At 43.3% G+C, this 21,743-nt stretch overlaps 2 protein-coding genes across 4 annotated transcripts in view; both read right to left on the reverse strand.

Moving 5' to 3' along the window:
* Positions 1-2,211, reverse strand: part of LOC136433439 (isthmin-like) — a 28,189-nt gene extending 25,978 nt beyond the window's left edge. The window contains exon 1 of one of the 2 annotated variants that reach the window (XM_066425649.1): positions 1,907-2,211. The gene's annotated coding sequence lies outside the window, so the exon portion shown is untranslated. Of the gene's footprint in view, positions 1-284; positions 1,424-1,906 lie in introns of those variants that run through there. The other variant, XM_066425650.1, reaches the window with a different exon arrangement.
* Positions 2,212-4,417: 2,206 nt separating this feature from the next.
* LOC136433440 (mitogen-activated protein kinase kinase kinase 11-like) overlaps positions 4,418-21,743 on the reverse strand; it is a 33,733-nt gene continuing 16,407 nt past the window's right edge. Inside the window, exons 1-11 of one of the 2 annotated variants that reach the window (XM_066425653.1) lie at positions 20,627-20,669; positions 16,904-17,084; positions 13,485-13,633; positions 13,044-13,219; positions 12,164-12,310; positions 11,653-11,752; positions 11,136-11,267; positions 10,269-10,454; positions 9,833-9,990; positions 8,302-9,559; positions 4,418-8,095 (exon numbers count right to left, since the gene is read on the reverse strand). In XM_066425653.1, the coding sequence (XP_066281750.1) occupies positions 7,593-8,095; positions 8,302-9,559; positions 9,833-9,990; positions 10,269-10,454; positions 11,136-11,267; positions 11,653-11,752; positions 12,164-12,310; positions 13,044-13,219; positions 13,485-13,633; positions 16,904-17,084; positions 20,627-20,660 (3,024 nt within the window). In that variant the 5' untranslated portion in view covers positions 20,661-20,669 and the 3' untranslated portion in view covers positions 4,418-7,592. Of the gene's footprint in view, positions 8,096-8,301; positions 9,560-9,832; positions 9,991-10,268; positions 10,455-11,135; positions 11,268-11,652; positions 11,753-12,163; positions 12,311-13,043; positions 13,220-13,484; positions 13,634-16,903; positions 17,085-20,626; positions 20,670-21,743 lie in introns of those variants that run through there. The other variant, XM_066425652.1, reaches the window with a different exon arrangement.

Here is a 21,743-nt window from a genome sequence, read left to right on the forward strand (position 1 = left end):
CACATGTACAGTACTTCATAGCCTTGAGTGCCACAATAGGGAGCATCCACTTATTCACAGGGGTGTGTGCACTTGCACATCTCCAGTTTCTGTAACTCTGTTTCTACCAGTCTTAAGACCTCGAACAATGCATGGGGCAATGTCAGCAACGAAGAGAAAGACATACACACATAGCTGCCATTCCTGTGAAAAAAAGAGTACATTTCAGAACCTGGACGCCTGGAGAACAGGTGTAACAGGATTCCTACCGAGCAAAGCTTTTCACAGATATATCATGTCAATACCTAAACAAGTACGTAACCACATTTCCTGCGGCAGACGAACTCCTCCCTGCATCCCGCTAACGCTGTACTCTCCCTGCCGTGTCTGAAGGCTGTCCGCTGGTAGCCTTTGTGCGTACGTCATCCCGCCGAAGAGACGCGTGCGTACTGCTGCCTCAAATGGGGAGGCAATGTCAATATTATGGCAACTTGAAAGGCCACAGTTGTGTATCATTTGCCGTGAAAGTCGAGGCCGTCCGACCTACATCGAAGCTGGCGGTTTCCCAAGCTTTCCTCGAACTGAGGGGGGTTGGATAAACTGGCATGGCAAGACCGCCCTTCGGTATCGGCACTTAGTCTCTACACAGGCCACATCGGGAGTCGAAAATGATAATAACATCACCTCTCGACCATAAATTTTGGGAATAAGAATGACTTCTCATCCTAACTTGCTGCTGGACGCACAGGCTGATATAAATTAGTACTCGCCATACAGACTGTACACATTTTATTATTGGACGACCGATGCACCACTGCCTTGAAAGACTGTTCCCCAGACCTATGCTGTCTGTGTACAGGCTACTCAGAACAGGTAGATCTAGACACGCCTCCTTTCGGCTTCTCTAGTCATGAACAGTCGGTTCTGTACGACAGGGACCCAAACGAGCCGGGCTGGGACGGGTGCATTAGCGGGTCTGGTTGTCCTTTCACGTCGCGCTGTCGCTGAAAAGACCGAGTCTGATGTAGGTAGCGATACGGCCAGCACAACAAACATGGGTCAAGTTGGCTACACCGTTGGTATGGTGGGGCCCGCCAGGCCCGGTTTCAGGCCAGTTTTCGTGTTTGTTTTCTTCCAGAGACATTATTGTCACGGAAACAAATGGGCGACTCAAGGAGAGGTATCGACCAGCCGCCGGCGCGACGCGGAGATTGGCGTGTTTGTGGTTATATGGCCACTTCACGGCCACTTGCCGCAGACTGCAACTCTGTCCTGTCAATACAATCCACCTGATTCCGCCGTGGAAATGCCGGCACAGCTACAGGATATGCCGAGACCAAGGACATTATACAGTATTTGGACTAATAGAAGTTCTGGATAAAACTGACAACTATGACGGTTCGACGTTCAGATGTCGGAGGGATCATCCGACGAGTCATTGGCCATAGACACTGTGGATGTTAGTTAAACTTAATGTTTGTCTGTAAACGAGACTCCCACAGTAATTTATGATATACTAGAGCAAGCCCTCGTAACACCAGTGTTGGTAAACAGTTAAACTTGACTTGCTGTTGTCAAGTCGGTTGTCCGGTTTTTCAATCAGTTTGCTATCCTACGTGAAATATGCTGATTTGCAATTTTCTAAAGTATGACAATTGCCGTGAGTATTACCTGGTCAATTTTAGAAGAACTTCCTTTCACAAAAAGATTGAAAAGTATTTTCTTACTTACCGTAGAAGAATCGTAGAACAATCAAGAAATAACGATATTTTTCCAACATTATGATATTTGCTAAGAACATGGAACGATCTTTATATATACGCGAGATGAAAACTTCACGAAAGCAACCATGCACGAACCATTTATAGCGACGAGAGCTTGACAAGGTGGAGAAGACCTAGTCGCATATCGAATATAGAACACTCACCGGTGAAGCTTCACACTGCATCAAATCTACACTGCACAGTTGTTCTCCAACACTGGACTACGAAGGGGAAAATCCTGCCAACACTTGTAATTGTAAGAAAACAGATATCTTGGCTTAAACGTCCGGCGACAGAGTTCCTACGCCCGTCTGGCCGGCCGAGAAGCCGCATGTGCACAGGTCAGCGCACGAAGGAACACGGTGTTCCCTTACACCAGTGTGTTTACGGTCACATCGGATTTCCTGCTCCTGCATTCAGACCGTTAGGAAGCGCGGCCACCTCAAACAAACCCCGGCAGATGGATTGAAAAGTGTTACATCGTGGTGAGATGACGCACCGCTAGCCTTGTTACGCAATGTTTGCCGAGGGAGCTGACATTTCTCCGCTCCGTGTGGCGCCGAGCATAGAGTATTCATGGACATTGGAAAGACTTGTCAAGCGTCTTATCGGACGTCTTATATTTTCCAAGAGAGTCGGTTTCCTTGGCTACATCGGTCTGTTTCACCTCTGAAATCATAACGCTGATGATAACAGGTTGATTGAAATAAAAGTACACTAATAGAAATACACCAGCACCATTCAGTTAAGGTGCTATTTGAACTACAGTAAATGCATTTCCGTTTCAGGCTTTGCAAACCTTCTTCTATAAAGACCTATAAAGTTCATCAAATGGATGAAAATTTCCTCCATTGAATCGGTGCAACTTCAGAAGCAACCGTCGAAGGGCCGCTTATATTGTTAGAAGAGGGCATGACTGACGCATTTCGAAACGACAGAAGTCATCACCCCAAGGTCAGTATAAAAGGAAAGAACTATTACAGGACTACATGACCGACACTTCATTGGTGTGAAACGTTTTGCAAATTTTGTTCTCTGCTTGTTGATTGACCAAATCCACAGTAATAAACAGTTCAATTGATGTTGGTCGTGCAGCGTTAGTTTTCCTGTGCGTTTGTGTCCTGAATGACGTCCATCTTGGCGGGTTTCCATCCTGCCGGCCTCCGGACGCCCCGACTATTTACCGGGGCGCCAGTGGAATCAGCGAGATGGCTCCAGCCAACTAACGACCCAGCTTCCCTCAGGCTTCTTAGCAAATTGAAATTTACGACGTTCTTTTGTGGCGCCTGAAAATGTTTTGCAAACACGCCCTTATGCACAGGCCACACGAGGACATTGCCTTGATTGTCGGGACTCCCGCTTACCGTTAAGGTCTGGACACGCTAAGCTACATGGAAACTTTTCTGGTGGAGTCTGGGAAGGGTTTTCTACTCTCATTATTAATCGAAACAACGATATTGTTTCTGAAGTGGGACCCGGAGAAAGATCGGGATCTAAAGTTCGAATCGAAATAAATAGCCGCTGTGTTGTTCGGAGGCAATTTCATTCGGCGAACTCGGACTAATATTCTCCGAGACACAGCTGGATGGACCAAAGAGACTCCATTCTCTTCAAATGTGCTTTTGTCGTAGTTACTGGCACATGTCCATCTCTGGTTCCGCCAGGACTCGAACGCAGATCATCTATGTCTGTGGTTTCCACTCCATGCGCGAGGAGCGGGACGACGATACGTTACAATATCGACGAAACTTCTAGGTTCTCGCCCACTCTATGCAAACGTATTAGGTGTGTCAGGAGGTAGTTTAGATCACCCTATTATCTTTATTGATTGGAATAAATATCAATTTGACGAAACCAAGCTTGGAAGTTGCTGAAATAAGACCAGGCGGATCGGGCTACGGAAATAGTTTGGCGGCTTTGGCCTTTCATTTTTGTTCACAAGCGTGTAAATGGAAGAACCATAGTCAGGTAATTTGAGGACGCCAGGTGAAGACGTGGTACAAAAATAGAACACGCTTCAACAGGCTCGTTAGCCCTGCCCCTAATATTGGTGGGAACTCGTCTGCCTGGGTCCATCACCCTTCCCACCTGGGCCAACGGTCCGGGAGATAGCCGACAACAGGCCTGTGGGCGAGTCGATCTAGCCTACAGCAGGCCTCTTATAATCTCCAAGCAGATCTATCGGTGGCAATGACAGTATCCAAAGGGCAAAAGCAGCGCTATTGGCCATCGGTGTTTAATAATGCTGCTTTTGCCCTTTAGATACTGTCGTTCCCACCAATAAATCTGCATGGAGATTAGGTCTCTTGGTTGAGGTTGAACCGTGGCAACACCGAAGACCCATTTTGGTGAAAATTGCCGCTTTTACCATAAAATTATCAGTTGTCTACGTATACGGGGATGCCGTCCTCCAGCCTCAGTATTGTTCCCTGAATATCATTTCTTCGAGGTTCCCAGACCTTTTCTTATGAAACGTCTTAAAATAGGACGAGAAGAACACTTGGCCGAGTTTTTCATACACATATGAAATGTAGTCCAAGAGGCCTTACGTACGTGACAACAGTATGGACAAATGTACACATTAGTTACTACGGTGAATGCGTGAAGAGTGTCTGTTCTTATCATATCATATCGCAACTCTACATAGGAACAGAACGACAAACCAAACAAACACATACTATGTAATTTTTATTATTTTCCCTCTTGCACATACAGTAGCTTTAATACAGAAAGGAGCAACCAATTATGATACATTGTTCATATCAACCGCTAACGTTATATTATGTAAAGTGCACCATCAGTACGTATGGTATGGAGGCTGTACATGTACAAATCATACAAAAGAAAACAAACGTAATACTATTACACAGCTTTGCAACTGGATATGCCATTATTGCTGCCCGGTGGAGGAAGCTAAGTACTTTGGATAATACAATAATGAAACACTTCCTGCTGCTGCAAGAGTGTGTACGTGCGAGGTAACGTGGGACAGACACGGGGCGATGGGCTAGAACTACAAGCAGCAAGGTGGGGAAATGCCGGCAAAAGGGCCTGCCTGCCTGCTAGCGAAGGAATGTGGAAAGGGTGGGTTGTCGGAGAAAGAAAGGATATATTATATGCGGTTCCACAGCATAGTCCTTCTGACAACGCCTGTGTGCACTGGCGTGCTCTATCTCAAACGTTACTGTGTTGCCACTATGTCACATCAGTTAAACTACTGTCCTGCGAGAACCACTTCTGTGTGATGACGCAGGAAGGAGGGGAAGAAAGTTAAGGAAGCGTTGTACACGTTACAGCAAATCGTACGGCGAAAAGATGACGAGATTGTTGATACGTGTATCTCGCCATGGCAACAGACGGATCAGGAGAGTTTGTGCTGTCCCTTAACTCTCTCATGGCGCAGCACTTTAGAAGACATGCCCAGGAGGTGTCAGCGTTAGCATCGCTGTTGTGAACAGCACAGAGAATGGATCAAATGAACAATTATCAGCTCATTTTCCCTCTTCTTTGGCAAGAATTCAGCAATGAAGACATTTCTGAAGCAATCCAACACGATGTTAAAATGACGAGCTGAGAAGGTGCCTCACAACAGAAACGCCCCCTAACAACCTTTACATGTATTACAATAGAAATCAACACAATATTACTTGCTGCTAGACTATTGCATTTGAAGGGTTATATGTACCTGAAGCAAACTTAGTGAGATAATATCTTAATAATATACAATTCAACTTTGAGATAAAGGCTTACATCTCTACAATATCCTTGTGACAAAACTGTCTTCCATCATATGACAACGTACAGGAGATATCAAATGTTACCATGGCCACCCAGTGACCTTGTTTAACCTTTTGGACCAATATATCTTCATGCACAATCCAATATACAGAAATGGGAATAGAGTGGACACATTTGTGCACCCAGGATATTGCAGAATCATTATAAATCTCATGACACAGGGGAGGTTCGGTGGTCTAGCTGGAGGAAAGGCACAACCATTGCGAAGGCACAACCAGAAAGGCCGGTTGGGTACGATATGGAAATACTGTACTGTACATTCTGAACTGCCATTGCTCAATGTTTTACAGATTCACTTACGCTGAGACCCATGAGGGTTGTAATTACACTGTGTAACTACTTAGGCACAAGGAAGTGATGGATGGCACAGGTGGCAGCAGAGGGAAGGTCCCACTTTCACCACCAGGCTGCACCCTTAGCCTCTCCACTCTGCCTCAAGTCATCACCAAGGACTACCAAACCACTTCCCCTCCCCTTAAGAACATGACTGACAAGCCGACAGCACCTGCCTGACTCGTCCCAGCAGCTGCCCACTACAGCAACGCTGCCTCTAGTTAGCATTAACTATGCACTACCAGGCCTTGCAGCACCTTACATATCCACCAAACACATAAATACCAATGACCACTGGATATATCAGTACATTATGAAAATATAAACTGGAAGATGGAATAAAAATAAATGTTTCTGGATACCAATGAGCTAGGAGTTACAGGTGATGTGTACACATATATATCTACTCTTTTTGTCAAACACTCAGACAAAATGTTTCAATACTTGAACAGTACAAAGTTTACAAATGTATGAAATCACTACACATAATAAGGCAATACCCTAGACCTGGCTACCCTCTACAATCCCAGCTATTCACATATACTGCTCAACATTGGAAACTTATTCTAAACCCCAGTCATGATATGTTACCAGCAGGGCTGGGGGTATCAAAATATATGTCTGATTTACAAACATCTCCCAGTTTTTCTCTCAATAAATCTCTACTTCTATCATAAACGAAAATACATCGGTTCCATCATATACATTTGCTGTTCTCCATCTTGAATCCCGTATCAGACATGACCTGAGTAATGGCTGGATTCCTACTCACATTTCTCAAACTTCCATACAGTTCCATACATGTATATCCTTAGTTCAGGCCATTTCACTGGTTCACAGACATTCCAAAGGCAAAACAGCAGCGGAACAACAGAAAAACATTATGAAAGAAAGCTATGTTGGATTGCACACACAACATAGCTACATTCTCCCTGTTTCCATGTGGTCCTCACCCCTTCCTTTTGGGTCAGAATATCTATGAGACAATAAAATACATGGGAAAGGCCTTAGCCGTGCATGCCTGATAGTAAGGGATGGGTCATGTCAGGGTTAGGGTTGTACCCTAGCCTGTCCATGAGGTGTCTGGATGGTAAATGTGAAGTTGTGAAATGGAAATGGGATTGCCCATCCCCAAGACATCTCTACATTCAATGCCAGGAACAACTGTTTTGTGTCCATGATTATAAAAAGTTGTGTGTCTGTCTGACACAGCCTGTATTGAAAGTACATCTGCAGCTAATAAAAGGAATATCTCACCCTTTGAGACAGTCTCTTCATTCCCTCTAAAATGAGTTTCTTCTTTTGTAGTAAGATAATAAAAATATACAGCTAACCTACTGTCTGTTCCCTGCCTAGCTCAACAGGCAAAGTTCGGTTCACAAAACTAACCTCTACACCCCTCCAACAACGATGGAAATAGAACATTCGCAGTTGAGCACCCTGGGAACAACAGTTGTGTAACTTCAGTCATGTCACATGTTTACTGCAGAGCTGCAGTTCACTCCATTTTAGGAACATGGGGGTGATTTCTAACAGCCTGTGCTCCAATGACAGCCAGGGAGAGAATCAGAAACAGGTTGTTCTCAATCAAAACTTGCCATGATTTGGGTTCCCAGATTGCCTCATCCATAGCGTACACATTTTTGGTCTCTAGAGCTGTCCCAAATCACTTCTTACTGCTCTTGGTCAGAGGAACTATGCCCATACACATAACCCTGGTCACAAGAACTCCTGTTCCAGTTCGTATACTGTGGGTCTCCTCTTGTCCTTCTTGGGGCTGTGTCTGACCAGTGGCTGGGTCCCGTCCTGACTCTGACCCTCCATGTCCATGTCCAACAGTGTCTTTTCAATCTCCCTCTCTATCTGAGCACGAGTCATGGGGACCTTGGGTGTGTAGATGACATCCCCGGGGGCGGGGCCCACGCTGACAGGTGTGCCCGGACTCCCCGTGCTGGTGGCGCCCGGAGACGTGATCTTGGTCTTGGCGGTGGGCCTGGGTCTGGGGGTGATGTCGAGTGTCTTTGGCCGCTCCAGCTGCTGTGAGCTGACATTCCTACGAGGGGGCGGAGGCTCTGGGAGCCGCCACGGGCTGGAGTCCCGGGGACTGGGCCGCCCCGAGGCGACCGATTCCCGTGCAGGATGTCTGGCAGATGTGTGATTGGTCAGCTTGGCTGCTGTGCCTTCTGTTTGGCATGTTTTGGTGGTCTGGGACTGTGCTGCACCTGGATAGACAAGGATGTTTTAGTACACAGAAGAAAAAAAAAAGTGATTCAAGGAAAATTTGACCAATTTATCTTCTTAAAGACGTTTGAGTGACATCAACTACATTTATTGGACTTCAACCTCAGCAAACTTCTGCATGATAAGATGAGATACAACAATGCAAATTTACAGAAAATACAGGATGTTTCTGTGGAAGCAGACTGACCTTTGGATTGGCCAGGTAAGTCCCCTCCCTCCTCATCTTCAGGACTACTGGATGTCTGGGTGTACACGCTTGTTCGCTTAGGCGGCACAGGCGGCACCACTGGTGTCTGGGGGCTGGTGGGGCTGACCCAGGGGTCGGGGGTGCCGGAGTCTCCGTCTGGTGTTCTGCGACTGTTGAACCTTTGGCTGGAACGTCTATTGCCATTCTCGTACTCTTCTGAGGGAGTTCTTCTCTGCCCGTACTCTTTCCTTCTGGAACTGGCCACATTCCACTTGTCGGCTTCGTAGTCGCCCGAGCCAGATGGAGTCCGCCTGTGCCCTGCTCCACTCGCTCGGCTTGTGTCGTATTCCCCCGAGGGCGGTCTCCGATAACCAGTCTGTGCATGGCGGCTGACATGTACCCTCTTAGCAGCATCATACCCATACTCTCCTGATGGTGGCCGGCGCGAGGGTGGTTTCTGTGCATAGTTACTGCCATTACCGCCCCAACGAATGGAATCAAAGTCCCCTGAGGGTGGTCGAGAGGGCGGTCTCCTCTGGGGGGAGAACTGGTTCTGAGCCGCTGGGTTGGAGTCGGTCCAGCGGTTAGCACCTACCCACTTGCCATCGTAGTCCCCTGAGGTGGGCCTGGAGCCCGGTCTGGAAGGCGGCTTCTTGGTCGCACCCGGCCCTTGTCCAGCATAGGGCCAGTTGCTCCCTGGTGATACTGCATCGCTTGCTCTGTGCTCGTACTTATGTCCATACTCCTTCCAGCTCTTGACTTCATGGTCATCCAAGGACTGTGATCGTCTATGTGCTCGGGGGGACCGGTCCAGTTCGGTCCACTTGTTGGTGACAATGTGTGCATCGTTGAACATGGGATTCTGTTTGGTCGGCGAGTCAAACACCGGAATCTTTTCGTTTGGCAGCAGCGATCGGGTGGATTGGTTCTCCGTCTCGGAGGAGGTGGACAGCGCTATGAGCCGTACTGAGGTAGAGTCAGGGGACAGGGCAGAGGGGATTATTGCATCTGGGTCAGGCTTGTTGGACAGTCTGGGGGGGCTGGAGCCAAAGTTGATGATGGAAGCCCTGTGAGGGGTGGAGGAGCGGCTCTTCCGTCCACGGCTCCCCTTGTGGTCCATTTCTGTGGGCGTGGCCCGGTCAGGGGAGTCCAGGCTGGCCAGGTATGACGGGGAGTTTGTCACCCTGATGTCAAAACCCACTGCAACGCTGGCCAGGATAGCTGCACACTCATACAGGGCCTGGTCACTCTTTTTCCGCTGTACAAAAGAAACACATATTGATGTCAACAAATACCTCAACATGGATTACAGCAAAAAGGTTCAAGTGACTGACATCAGTATACAAAAGCACTATAGAAAAGAAAATAGCTTGAAAGTTATTCACCATGGTAGCTTAGCTGATACATTTGTATTTAACAATCAACATATTCTTTAAAGAAGGGTTATACAGTCCAAGGTTCCTGCATATCTCCTACCATTATCTCATATAGGTGTACTTTAAAAGAAATTATAAAAGTGATTCTGCAGTACCTGGAAGAATCGCTTGAGGCTATTGGTGGGCGTGATACTGGGAGAGCGGGACTTCTCTGTGTCCTCTTCACTGTTCTGTCGGTACGGCAGGTCGATGTAGCCTGACCTCCGCTTGATCTCACCACCCAGCTCCTCTGGCCACTCATCATCATCGTAGTCTGTAGGCGACATACAACAGGTGAGCTTAACCTTCATCTGAAAATGTGTTCTACTAAACACTAGATATACATTGATTATAGATTAAGGCAGCAGTAAGAAGGTTAAAGTACAACTACACTTTACAGTGGCATCAACAATACATGGAAATGGAAAACTGTCAGCAAAGACTGCAATCTTAATCCCAGTTTTTACACACAGTTTTCTCTGTCAATACCAACATTTCATCATGGTTACAACTATTTTTCTCAGGCTGACTTGTTTTTGCTGTCACAATCACCTGTCTCTTGCACACTCTTAATATTGGGGGCTGGAGGGTAGGACTTCAAGGTCAGGTTCTTCCCTAGGGTAGGCGCACTCGTGGACCACAGCTTGTTTCCTTCAGACATCGACCGTAATCTCTTCTCCTTCTCCTTCTGGTGGACTGAGCTAGGCCCCCAGGTCTTCCCTTTGCCTGGCTTGTTCACTGTGGAGAAACACACAGATGTCAGTATGACATACTTATTGGTAGGAGATAATCTGAAGAACAACATCTGTTCTATGCTCATAGGTGCAAAGATGGTGCTCAGCCTATAGCTTAACACACAGCATCTACAATCTTAAAGATAGTATGAAACCAAAATACAACATTTTCTCATTATATTCAACAACAACAACGATAATATTAGTCATATATGTGTCTGTACCAAACATACACCCTTCCCTTTGTTATCAAACCATCGCACCATTAAAAATAATTCTTCAGACTCATTCATATTTGGGGCAAACACCTCAACACACGTGTATGTTAATTGAATAATAGTATCATTGTTGTTGAATATGGTCCAGGGGTTTTGCTAGAAAAATTAAACAAGAGGGAGCACACGCAGACGAGGGAGCGAATTCTATGTATTTATGGAATAATCGATCCCTGAGGGAAGGCTGTATGCCGGGGATTAAGCTAAAATCTGAATTTGACAAGGGGGCGCTGGGCTGAAACAAGAGGGCGCAGCGCTCCTCTTTCCCGATTTAGATGAACCCCTGTGGTCAGAAAATGCTGTACATGTATTTTGGTTTCATAAGAAGTTTAACTTTGCAATAAGCACATCAAAATTGTTAAGAAAATGAAAATCAAGAAGATATCTCATGACTACATGCAAATACGTACAGACTATCGCCCTCAGACGGGGGAAGCTGCCTGGGCTGACGGTGGCGGCACGCGGACCGTTGGGCCTGTAGTGCTTCTCCTTCCCGTCAGGGGGCGGTGCTGATCTGAGGACTGTGATCTTGTGCTCAAAATCTGCAACACAGAAAAAACATATCAATGACTGTTTACACCAAGAACTTCAAGCAGGTCTTTATTCATCCCAGTTTGACCAGTTATATACAACACACCCCTTCCCAAACTCTGGCGCTGTTGCAAAATCTGCTCTCTGTTTCAAGATGGCATCCTCAATTAGAATTAGATGGTAGACCTATTACAATTACCGCCCGATCCTCATTTTCGCTCAAGCATGTTCCCGCCAGATTGTGCTCTCTCTAGAGTAGATTTTGCAATGGTGCCAGAGTTTGGAAAGGGGTCTAATGAAACAGTCTTTCTGGATATGCTAGCATGTGCAAAAATATCTTAGATTGTAGATACAGCTGGGTTGGAAAGTAAGTCTCATAGCTGAGATGTGTATTACCTGAGGGCATGCTGATCCGGGCCTGTTTACTTTTCAACTTCAACTTGCTCTTTTTGAACTTCCCTTTCCGTTTCCTCACTGGTGGCTTCTCCTCTGCCATCTGTGAAGACGATGAAAGTCAACATACATTATTGGAGTAGTAACAACCCTACAACAATGCTGGAATTCATAATTACAACAATGCTGGAATTCATAATAGAAACATTATAAAATACATTGTACAATGATGACAAAGAAAAAACGTCTAGGATAACATTTTGATGTCAAATTCATGAGTCAATTACAAGTAGAGGACACCTGTCAAAGTAATTAACATTAGTTTTTTTATTAACTCTTAACTCCTAAAAGTGTCAAATATTTGATCGAAGAAACAAAATGTTTAAGGGCAATTGGAAACTGTTCTCTAGCTTTCATATATTCAAAGGCAATAACAGTCCGTTTGGGAGACATATATATATATATTAATGCTGTTGTGATTGCTGCGTAGCTGACACACAATGCTGCACTGCACCTGCTGTAAGATCATGATGTTGAGCTCCCTCTCCAGTACATCTATCTCCCGCTCTGCCAGTTCCTTCTCTCTCTTCTTCAGCTCCTCCTCCTGGATCTGCTGTTGCAGTAAGGCATGTGTCAGTTCCTCCTCACGGGACCGCAGCTCCTGCAGAGGCATGACGGGCAAATTAGCAAGGAAAGACACTGTGTTACTGTTTCTCCTTATTGCTTGATGTTGTTTATGCCTCCTTTCACTAGATGATGATCACTGAGCCAAAATAGAATTTGTGAAACCCTCGACTTCATATTAGTTAATGCAAGATGTAAAAATCTATTCTTTATCTATGAAATTTGTTGAGTAATCTGTCATATCTTTGGTTGCCCACCAGTCCCAGCCTCTAGTAGAAAGGGGGTGTAATCAAACATTAGTATAGAAGACAATGTGTCAGCTACTCAGAATTCATCGGACAATGAGGACATCTACCACTTCCAAGCAGAACTGCAGCTACTGGTATTCCCACATCACACAAGACAAACTTCAATTTCGGGACGACACATGGTCGCTCTGTCTGATCTTCTGTAGTGTATATACTGTTTTGTCTACAATACAAATATTATACAGTAATCTATTACACATTAATACATGAATCTGTTGTTAATATCAAAGTGAAATCATTTTTCAGTATCCTCTTTCTCTCCTGATGCAGAATGAGATCACTGGGTGTAAGATCAGACCTAGCAACAAACTGGTTTATCATTTTACAGTGAAAAATGGTATTATCTCCATTGAAAACTGTTAGCCACATGGACAAAGGTTAGGAAAATATTGTTTTGGAAGGTATGAGGCCAATCCCTCTCTTCCCCAACCCAAACCCCATGTACATGCAATCCTATGTTACCTTCTCCTTCATCCTGAGCTCGTTGAACATCTGCTGGATCTCGGAGCGCCAGTCCTCCTGCATGTCGTGGAACGACTCCTGCGGCGTGTCCAGGAAGTCCGAGTTGGCGATGTTCTCCAGTTGGACCAGGATCTCGCGGAACGTTGGTCTCGCTCGCGAGTCCGGATGCCAACATTCTGGGGAAGAAGAATGTATCACAGAATTATTAAGAGTCAATTCTTCCAGCTTGATTTTAATGTTAATCACAGTCAGGATAGACTGATTGACAACAGTCTCAGGCAATTCAGTCTCTTTATAGTACTATGATTGCCACTAATCACAGATAAATTAAAACAAGGTAAGCTGTAAGCTGCATTCTTCCCATATTGTATTCGCATCTGCATGGGCTTTTGTGTCACTATACATTATGCCTTTGACGTATCCTCTAGAAAGTGATTTTACCTTCCAACAGCTGAGAGAATGGAGCTGGACATGTTGATGGGATGGGCAGGGTCAGCTTGTTGACTGCCACACCGTACGCTACTGCAAGCCCATCGATCCCCTTGTATGGCACTTCTCCTGTCAGCAACTCCCACAACACTACCCCATAGCTGTGGACGGGACAATGGGTTCATGTTGAACAAAACTATCACAGTTTGAACTATGTTACCTTACATTAGGCTTACAACATTAGCTAATGTACCTATACACTGTATTTCTATGATCAATGAATCATGAGAAAGATCAAGCACCTGACAACACTGTTTGCCTTCCAAGTAATCTTGTAAATAGATGAAGTTCTAGTATGACCTCCTATCCAGTCTTTCCTTTTTATATCACATTGATATATTCCATCATCTGTTGCTAATAACATTTTACCTTACATTTGATTTGATGTTTTTGTTATTTGTGGATGGCTGAAAATTGTGCTATCTATTTTCCAGCCAGAGTTCTAACATTCTAGAGGGATGCCATCCATTCCATACAGCTGATATGCTGGTAATGAGACGTATCAAGTGTAGACTATTTCTATCTGCAACCTGGCAGCAAGAGACAAATGGAAGGTGTGGTTGACGAATAAAATGTTTTTTTTCTACTGTGGTATTATTTGACCCAGTGTAAACCAATGATAGAATTTTAGTAACTAAGATAGGATGAATATCAATGGAAATTTCACGCATTATTGTGCTTTAATATCTATGGAAAGGATGTAAGAAGTTGGTGCTAGAGGCGACCTCAGTCCCTGACCCTCAAGATGAGGATGGGACAAGGTGAAGGTGAACATCTGTCATTTAATGAGTTGGAGGCCTATCTAATATATTGTTAGTGGATTCCATCTTTTGGACCTATAATGACCACCAACATTTTAAACATGGCTAAAGTCTGCCTCACTGTTGCTAAAGATATATTTCTTGACAGCTGCTATCTTTTCAGGTAGACAGTTGAAGCCTTGGAGCTATTGAACCTAAACCAAAGTGATGATGCCATAAAAAGATCTGGTTAGATAAAGTTAATATCATTAAAAACATCCCCGACATGCCCCAGGTCTAGATAATGGTATCTCCCACAGTTTATGGGAGAATGACAGAGTACTGTGGAGACCTGCTCCTTGCTCTACTGATAAGAGGTGTTGGGTTAGAGGTCAGTCCAGTAGACAGGGTCACCCAGGCCAATCCCTTGCTGCATCATTACTAGACTAGTAACAGCACCATTGGGCTCACATTTCCTCATTAGCCAACAGTCAAGACTTGGACCCAAGAGGTTGTGGCAGATGGGGGGAAGGGGCTGTATAGTTTTCATTGATGCCTTTAACATATGTACCTGTCTTATCTGAAAAGAGAAATCACATTTAATCATATACGGCTTTCAGATTTAGATCTTCCTCATGCCCGTAGCCAGGATTTTGAATGGGGGGGTTCGTTTTCATGTTTGAGGGACCAGCGAGCGCCGTAGGCGCGAGACGAGCGCCGCAGGCGCGAGCTTTCTAGGGGGGTCCGGGGGTATTCCCCCCCGGAAAATTTTAAAAATTGAACCTTCTGATGGCATTTCCTGTGTTTTTGAGAGGGTTTTAAAGAGAGAAATCAGAGACAAAGTTAGCAGTTTTTTCTAGGAATTCCAGCTCCGCTGGTGTGATACAAATAAGTCCGCCTAGAAAAAAACCTTGTACATTAAAAAGTGGACCTTCGCGCGTTTCAAATTCTAAGAATTGAACCTTCTGAAAGGGCATTTTCTGTGTTTTTGAGAGAAATTCAGAGGAAAAATCAGAGACAAAGTTTTTTCTAGCATTCTAGCTTCTGTGGCGTTGCTGGTGATACAAGTAAGTCCGCCTTGAAAAAAATCTTGAACATTTAAAAGTGGACCTTCAAGCCTGCAAAAGTGGACCTTCAAGCCTAAAAAAGTGGACCTTCAAGCCTGTGGGGGGGTTCGGACGAACCCCCCGAACCCCCCCTGGCTACGGGCATGTTCCTCTTGTTATGTTTTAACGATGTTTTTTATGAGCTTAGAGATTCAAATCATGAGAACAAATCTGCTTAAACCAGGTTGACCTGGGAATACTGGTATCTGACGGTGTTACTTTGAGTAACATGTCAGTTTTATGATACATCAACTGCACTTAATGATGACGGCTCTGACAGTAGACAGCATTAGTTCAATTCAAACAGACGAAGTTGAAAAAATGTAATGACCCCAGAAATGTCATTGGGAGCTTGCCTCATGGCAATGCTTTAGTTCAGAACAAGCGTAGAGGAACAGATGACCATAATTAAGCCCATTAGTTCCTACAGATTACAGGACTGTCTGGGAAAGCCTACAATCTTATGGAAGCAAAAATGGCAAGCTGATTGCTGAAAATTGTTCAGACAAAATTTTGCAGTGTTGGAACCATGTGTATACAAACAGCTTCCTCTGTAAGATGTATTAGGGGAATTTCCTGTACTGGAAAGCTTCCTTCCATCAGGAGCCAAGTTCCTATCTGGACATTTCCCGACTCGTTTCCTGTCATAATTCTCACTAATAAGCATGACATCATAAGAAGACATCTGCCCTCTGTCTGCCCTTTGTCCCAAACGTCGGACACGGCACCAACTTTACTACCAGCCACATAATCATTGCACCTATGATATTCTCTGTACAAGCAGTCCTTACAACTCTGCAAACTTCAACAACTGATACACCCACAAAAATTCTATGACTTGCCTCACTGTTGAAGTTGATCACTTACAATGCAAATGTAGTGCTTACTAACGTTTTGTTTTTCATTGAGTAAATCCATGATAATGTAGCTCTACGGGCTGAGAATTTGAGAGTACTATAAAAAAATTGAGAGCTGTTGTTGAAAGATAAATTTTTGTGCTCCACAGGCTGAGAAATTTCACCTGTCTTCTCTTCTCCCAAAAACATGATTCACAGAATAGTGATAAGCTGTATCGAAATTTGTTGCAAAACTATATCTAACACTCCAGTCAACAGTCAACATTGTCACATCCTGTACACGTCATAGAACACAATTAACACATTGGACATTATGGTGTGTAGTAAATAATCGGTGCTGTTTTGAGTTTGCCTTGACCCCCTGCCCACTCCTTGACACTCGACTGAGGTGAGGGATGTTTGCACATTGACCTGTGTACACCTTAAACACCCACCTTCTGTTTACCTTTGCTGCTGACTCAAAATTACTCAGAACATACAGGTGCCTTGACTGCCTTCAGTGATTTTTATGGTTTACATAAAGATTAAAACATACATTTTTGTTTGTAGAATTTGACATCATTACCAACTATAACTATGACGCTACTCACAGATTACACAGTTGGTGTGTCATCTTCTTTCTAGCAAGGAGTAGAGTTCAGGGGGCAAAAATATAAATGGCTTCTTACCTCCATACATCGCTGCCTTTAGAAAATGTAGATGTTTTGATAACTTCGGGTGCCATCCATGCATAAGTCCCAGCTGCACTCATACGGGTTGTTCTGTGCATCTCTCTCGCCAAACCAAAATCTGTGATCTTCAGCGTCTTCCTGAACAGGATGTCGGATTGGATCAACTCATCTAATAGAACTGGATAAACAAGAAGAAAAATCATCAGCTGATTGTACATTCCAAGTCCTGAACAGAATGAGAAACATTTATCACAATCTATGTGCAAAAAGATATCGTTTAATCTGAACATGTGTTCAGATACACATCAGATATACTGATAAGCAAACATGCATTTGGAATACACACCATACATATTGATAAACTTTTGAAAGGAAGCTGCACATACAGTAATGCTGATATTTCCATACAATACAGAACATTGTACTACAGAACGTAATAGGTTACTGTATAGCTGTAGGCAATGATACACAGGAAAAACTACCAACAGATTTTTGAACAGTACATTGTTTTTGACACCTTTACCTTAAAAAATTACTAATTATATGTTTAACTTACACAATGTAGAAAAGCACCTTGTAATTATTCTTTCCTCTCCACTTTGTCTTAATTGATCTGACAGGGAACACTTTGTTCTATGTAGCTACCTTCCTTCCAAAACAAACACAGGCACAGGGAACTGGACAACACACCTTTTGTTTTGAAACAAAATAGAACTGATTGATATGGTAAGACATGGTTATCTACTGATGGTGCATTGTTCTGACTGTATGTTGTGTCAGGCTGTGTGGAAACTGAGACCTGGCAGGTGTGAGGTACAGCATGTGCCTCCACACATTACACAGTCTGCACTTGTTTTATGTTCATGGATAGCTTACATTGGCCATCTAAGATATAATTTTCTAACTGACATGTAACAGCTCATAAATAAACAGGGGGATCCTGGGATTACTCAACGAATGAGGTACATAAGAGACATAGTGATATGGGGGAGACATTTGCTAATGAATAAATATCAACATAGAAGAAGTAAGATTGACTTCTGAGTGGTTTACAGAGCTTACATGTTCATACTTACACTACCAAAGGTCATGTCATGGATAAGAACAATTTAAAGTAAAGCTTGTAAAATGTTGACAATGAGTTACAGTAGGGCACTAATGGCGTTAAGTTGTTGTGGTTGAACTTGAGGCTAGCTCTCCAAATAGATCAATCATAGATCACAAAGGAAAAGCTTTCCTGTGACGTTCTGGACAAATTTTGTGTAGGCGGACCAATTGTGTGGGTAGAGTGTGACAATACACAGATGGCTAAGGTGACTTCTCTCCAAACTTGTGCGACAAACTCAGCCGGAAGTCCCCTCACACTGGACATAATGGACAGGAAGTGGGGTGACCCAGACATAACTAGGAGGTTGGAAATACAAACTGTAGTAAGGAAACCACATCTGATAGCCAAGCATTAGCTGTGAGGTGAGACAAAAGAGGTGGATCACTGAGATATCTATTAGAGAAATTCACCCTTCCATAGAGACCTGAAGGGACCTCTGTTCATGGTGTCAGCTTATGCCATGCACACAAGATTTCTTGGATTTTCTCCCCACTAAGCTGAATATAAGAAATCAATCACTGGTGAATTTGTAGGTGGGGGCTGATTTTAAGTCCTTCAACATTTGTAAGGTTATAGAAATACATGTAGTTGTAAAAAGAAACATACAAACAAACAAACAAACAAACAAACAAATCAATAGTAAAGTTACTCTATTTGTTACCAAGGTAAAGACATACATGCCATATATCCGAATAGGAAGGAGGCAAGGTGAGTACATCACTTCACTTGCCCTAAAGACACCCAAAACATTTCGCTACTTTTATCATTTTACTTTGTTTTACAACAACAACAACAACAAATAATAATAATACAACTGTGCTGGCTGCCATGATTTACAAGATCAGGTGCTCACAACATGGGTTTTGACCTTTAGAAAATCATTTAGTGATCAGTTAGGCCAAGCCCAAGAGGCAGGTCACAGTTTTGAAAGGTCAGTACATACAGTGAAGCATGACCAGAACATGATTCACAAAGATCCCAGACCAGTCAAGTGTGTCCTGTACTTGAATGGTGGAGTAGAAGTATCCAAAGCCCCGGGGAATAAACTTGGTAGATATCAAGTAGCTTCTAAGAAATCCTCTATAATTTAACTATAATGCATCTTGACTTTCACAATCAAAATGAATGGCAGAAGTATCTTAGCTTGGTCCCATTACTGACATTAGTACATGCCTAATACCAGAGTTATATCATTGTGTGTTATATGGTAGAAGCATATGAAATGGCTACATTGTGATTGATAAATCAATTTCATAATGTAACTACTGTAGAGTTAATATGGAAATGCACTTTATATACATTTCAGAAAGTGTGAAAAGGACTATTCCCAACCAGTTGGCATGAAAATTATAGCAGTCAAGTTGAGTTCAGGACCTCTGTAGGTGTGACTGTGGGAGTACCAAGGGACCCAAAAGGCAAGGGACATCCCACATTTGGAGTAGTCATGTATGGACAGTAGATCAAGTACACTGTATATGCTCAAAAGCAAAAATAGTTGCTTCACTCACACATATCCATACCTTATATCACACAACAGTATAGACTGAAGAAAATTGTGGAAGTTGTTTCAATATGTATGAGAGCTGAATAGGGCTACATGTATATGGACATGTGTTGCTATTACAGGTACTTGACTATCTGAGGCCCCTGTCAGCTGTGTGAGTGGTGGGAGGGGGGTGTCATGCCAGCAGTGCCCTGGGTTATCTATCTGTATCTTTGCCTTCACTACACCCACGCTCAACAGAGGGCTGTATTTACCACACAGAACATGCAGTTATGTGCATGTGTAGGACAGGCTGGGTAGGTTTTATCCAATGAGGTTTTAATCTTGTTTTATCATTGGTCAAGTTGGTATCAAAAGTTAGACTCAAGTAAACAAGTCTGAAGGAAGCCTTGGAAGTTGTTTGAGAAGACTGAAGGGTTTTGTTGCACTACACTCACTTTTATTCATAGTTAAACTTATCATCTGTAGTTATGAGTATGAGTAGATGTCTATATTTATCTGTGGTAACTGGTGGTGAATCATCAATCACTGGTACATGTATGTCATGTTCATCTTTCACCATTGTAGAGTCCATTCCAAGTCACCGCACGGATGTTTTTTTCCATTGTTTAGAATTAATTTGAACGGTTTGCAAGTATTTCTAATACATAGTTTATACTTTGTAAACATTTCGAACTTGGTTTAAACTTTATAAAAAATTCTAGTTTCTCTGATTTGATGTGGTTTTGTAAGTAAGCTAAGTATGTGGCTTGATAAATTGGCTAAAACTAGTAAAAGACACTTCTGCCACAGGTACATGATGTACAGTGTAACATAAAAACATTTGTTCGCTTCAAATAACAGCAGACCTCATGCAACACTGACCAAATTTCCATGACAAAGACCAACCAGCACAGAGGGTTCCAAAAAGTTCAGTGGCGCACAGCTGATCCCTGACAGCAATGCTTGCATGACTGGCTCACATTCACAAGCACAAAACAACAAAACAAATGTATAAAAGGTACATTGCAAACCTGTTCCAAGAATTTATAACCATTTATATTCAATCTTAATCATCATTACGGTAATAAAAAAAACACACATATATAAATATATATGGTGTACTTACTAGCACTCTTTCCATTTTTGTTTTCCATCTTCATAAATATTTTCTATCACACATCAACATAGCCCCTGCCAACCACATTATGATTATCTCTTGTGTCAGGACCAGATGGCAGACTCCAATTTTTGTACACTCGTCAGTTATATTTTTGACTTTGTTATAAGCATGGATGTATTCATGCTGAAGCAGCTAGCATATAATCAGTTGAGGATCAAAGCAGTTTTTCTATCAAAATATGTGTACTTTAGCCCATACAGCACCTGAGAATACAGACTGGATTTCCCCCAGAGAGCAGACACAGATGTGCCATCCCCTCCCCCCAGCTGGGGCCAGTGTTACCAATCACACTCCCAGATGAACACAGTCTATAAACTCATTACCCCAGACTGTGGCTCAATGGTTCATAGCCTGGTGCCAATGGCCTGGTGGATGGGTGCTAATTGCACTTATCATCCTTGTCCAGACACCAGTTTAGATTAGGGCTAGTGGGTTAGTTTGGAATTTAGAAGACGGTTTCTAGGGCATCGTTCGCTGCCTCATCTCCAAGCAGATATTGGGGCATAATCTGACTGGTCGTTCCCAGATTAGAGTGACATAAGACTATGGCTCATCAACATAAGAACAACATAAATACTATTGATGTTTTCTTTGAAATAAAACTGTTATTACCTTGAATAAGACTTCCACCATTATTCAAAGTAACCTTCTGCCTAACTCCAATACAAATTTTGGTGCCAAATGGCTACCTTAGCAGGCTGATAGATTAACATCACAGAAAAACATTATCTTGGATTAATCTCTATGAGTGTGAATCAACAACATACTCATTCTAGAAATGCTGTGCTGTTCTGACATATTTTCTTGATGTTTTCTTGCAAGAATAGTACTACAGTAGTCTTGGCACATTCTTTCTTTTGTCATTCTCTATCAGCAAGACCAAATGGCCTGATAAGTAATGTTTACATATGTGATGTGGACATGTAAAAATTCAGTCAAAACACAAAGTGACTCTTCATTTGTCGCTGAATGTGATCGCACAATAACAGCTCAGGTGGTCATGTTTGTGTTAGGCAACCGGCCTGGAATTTACGCCTGATAAAAACACCATCACACTGTACAC

This window comes from Branchiostoma lanceolatum, chromosome 4 (assembly GCF_035083965.1).
Source record: "Branchiostoma lanceolatum isolate klBraLanc5 chromosome 4, klBraLanc5.hap2, whole genome shotgun sequence".
Classification (NCBI taxonomy): Eukaryota; Metazoa; Chordata; class Leptocardii; order Amphioxiformes; family Branchiostomatidae; genus Branchiostoma; species Branchiostoma lanceolatum.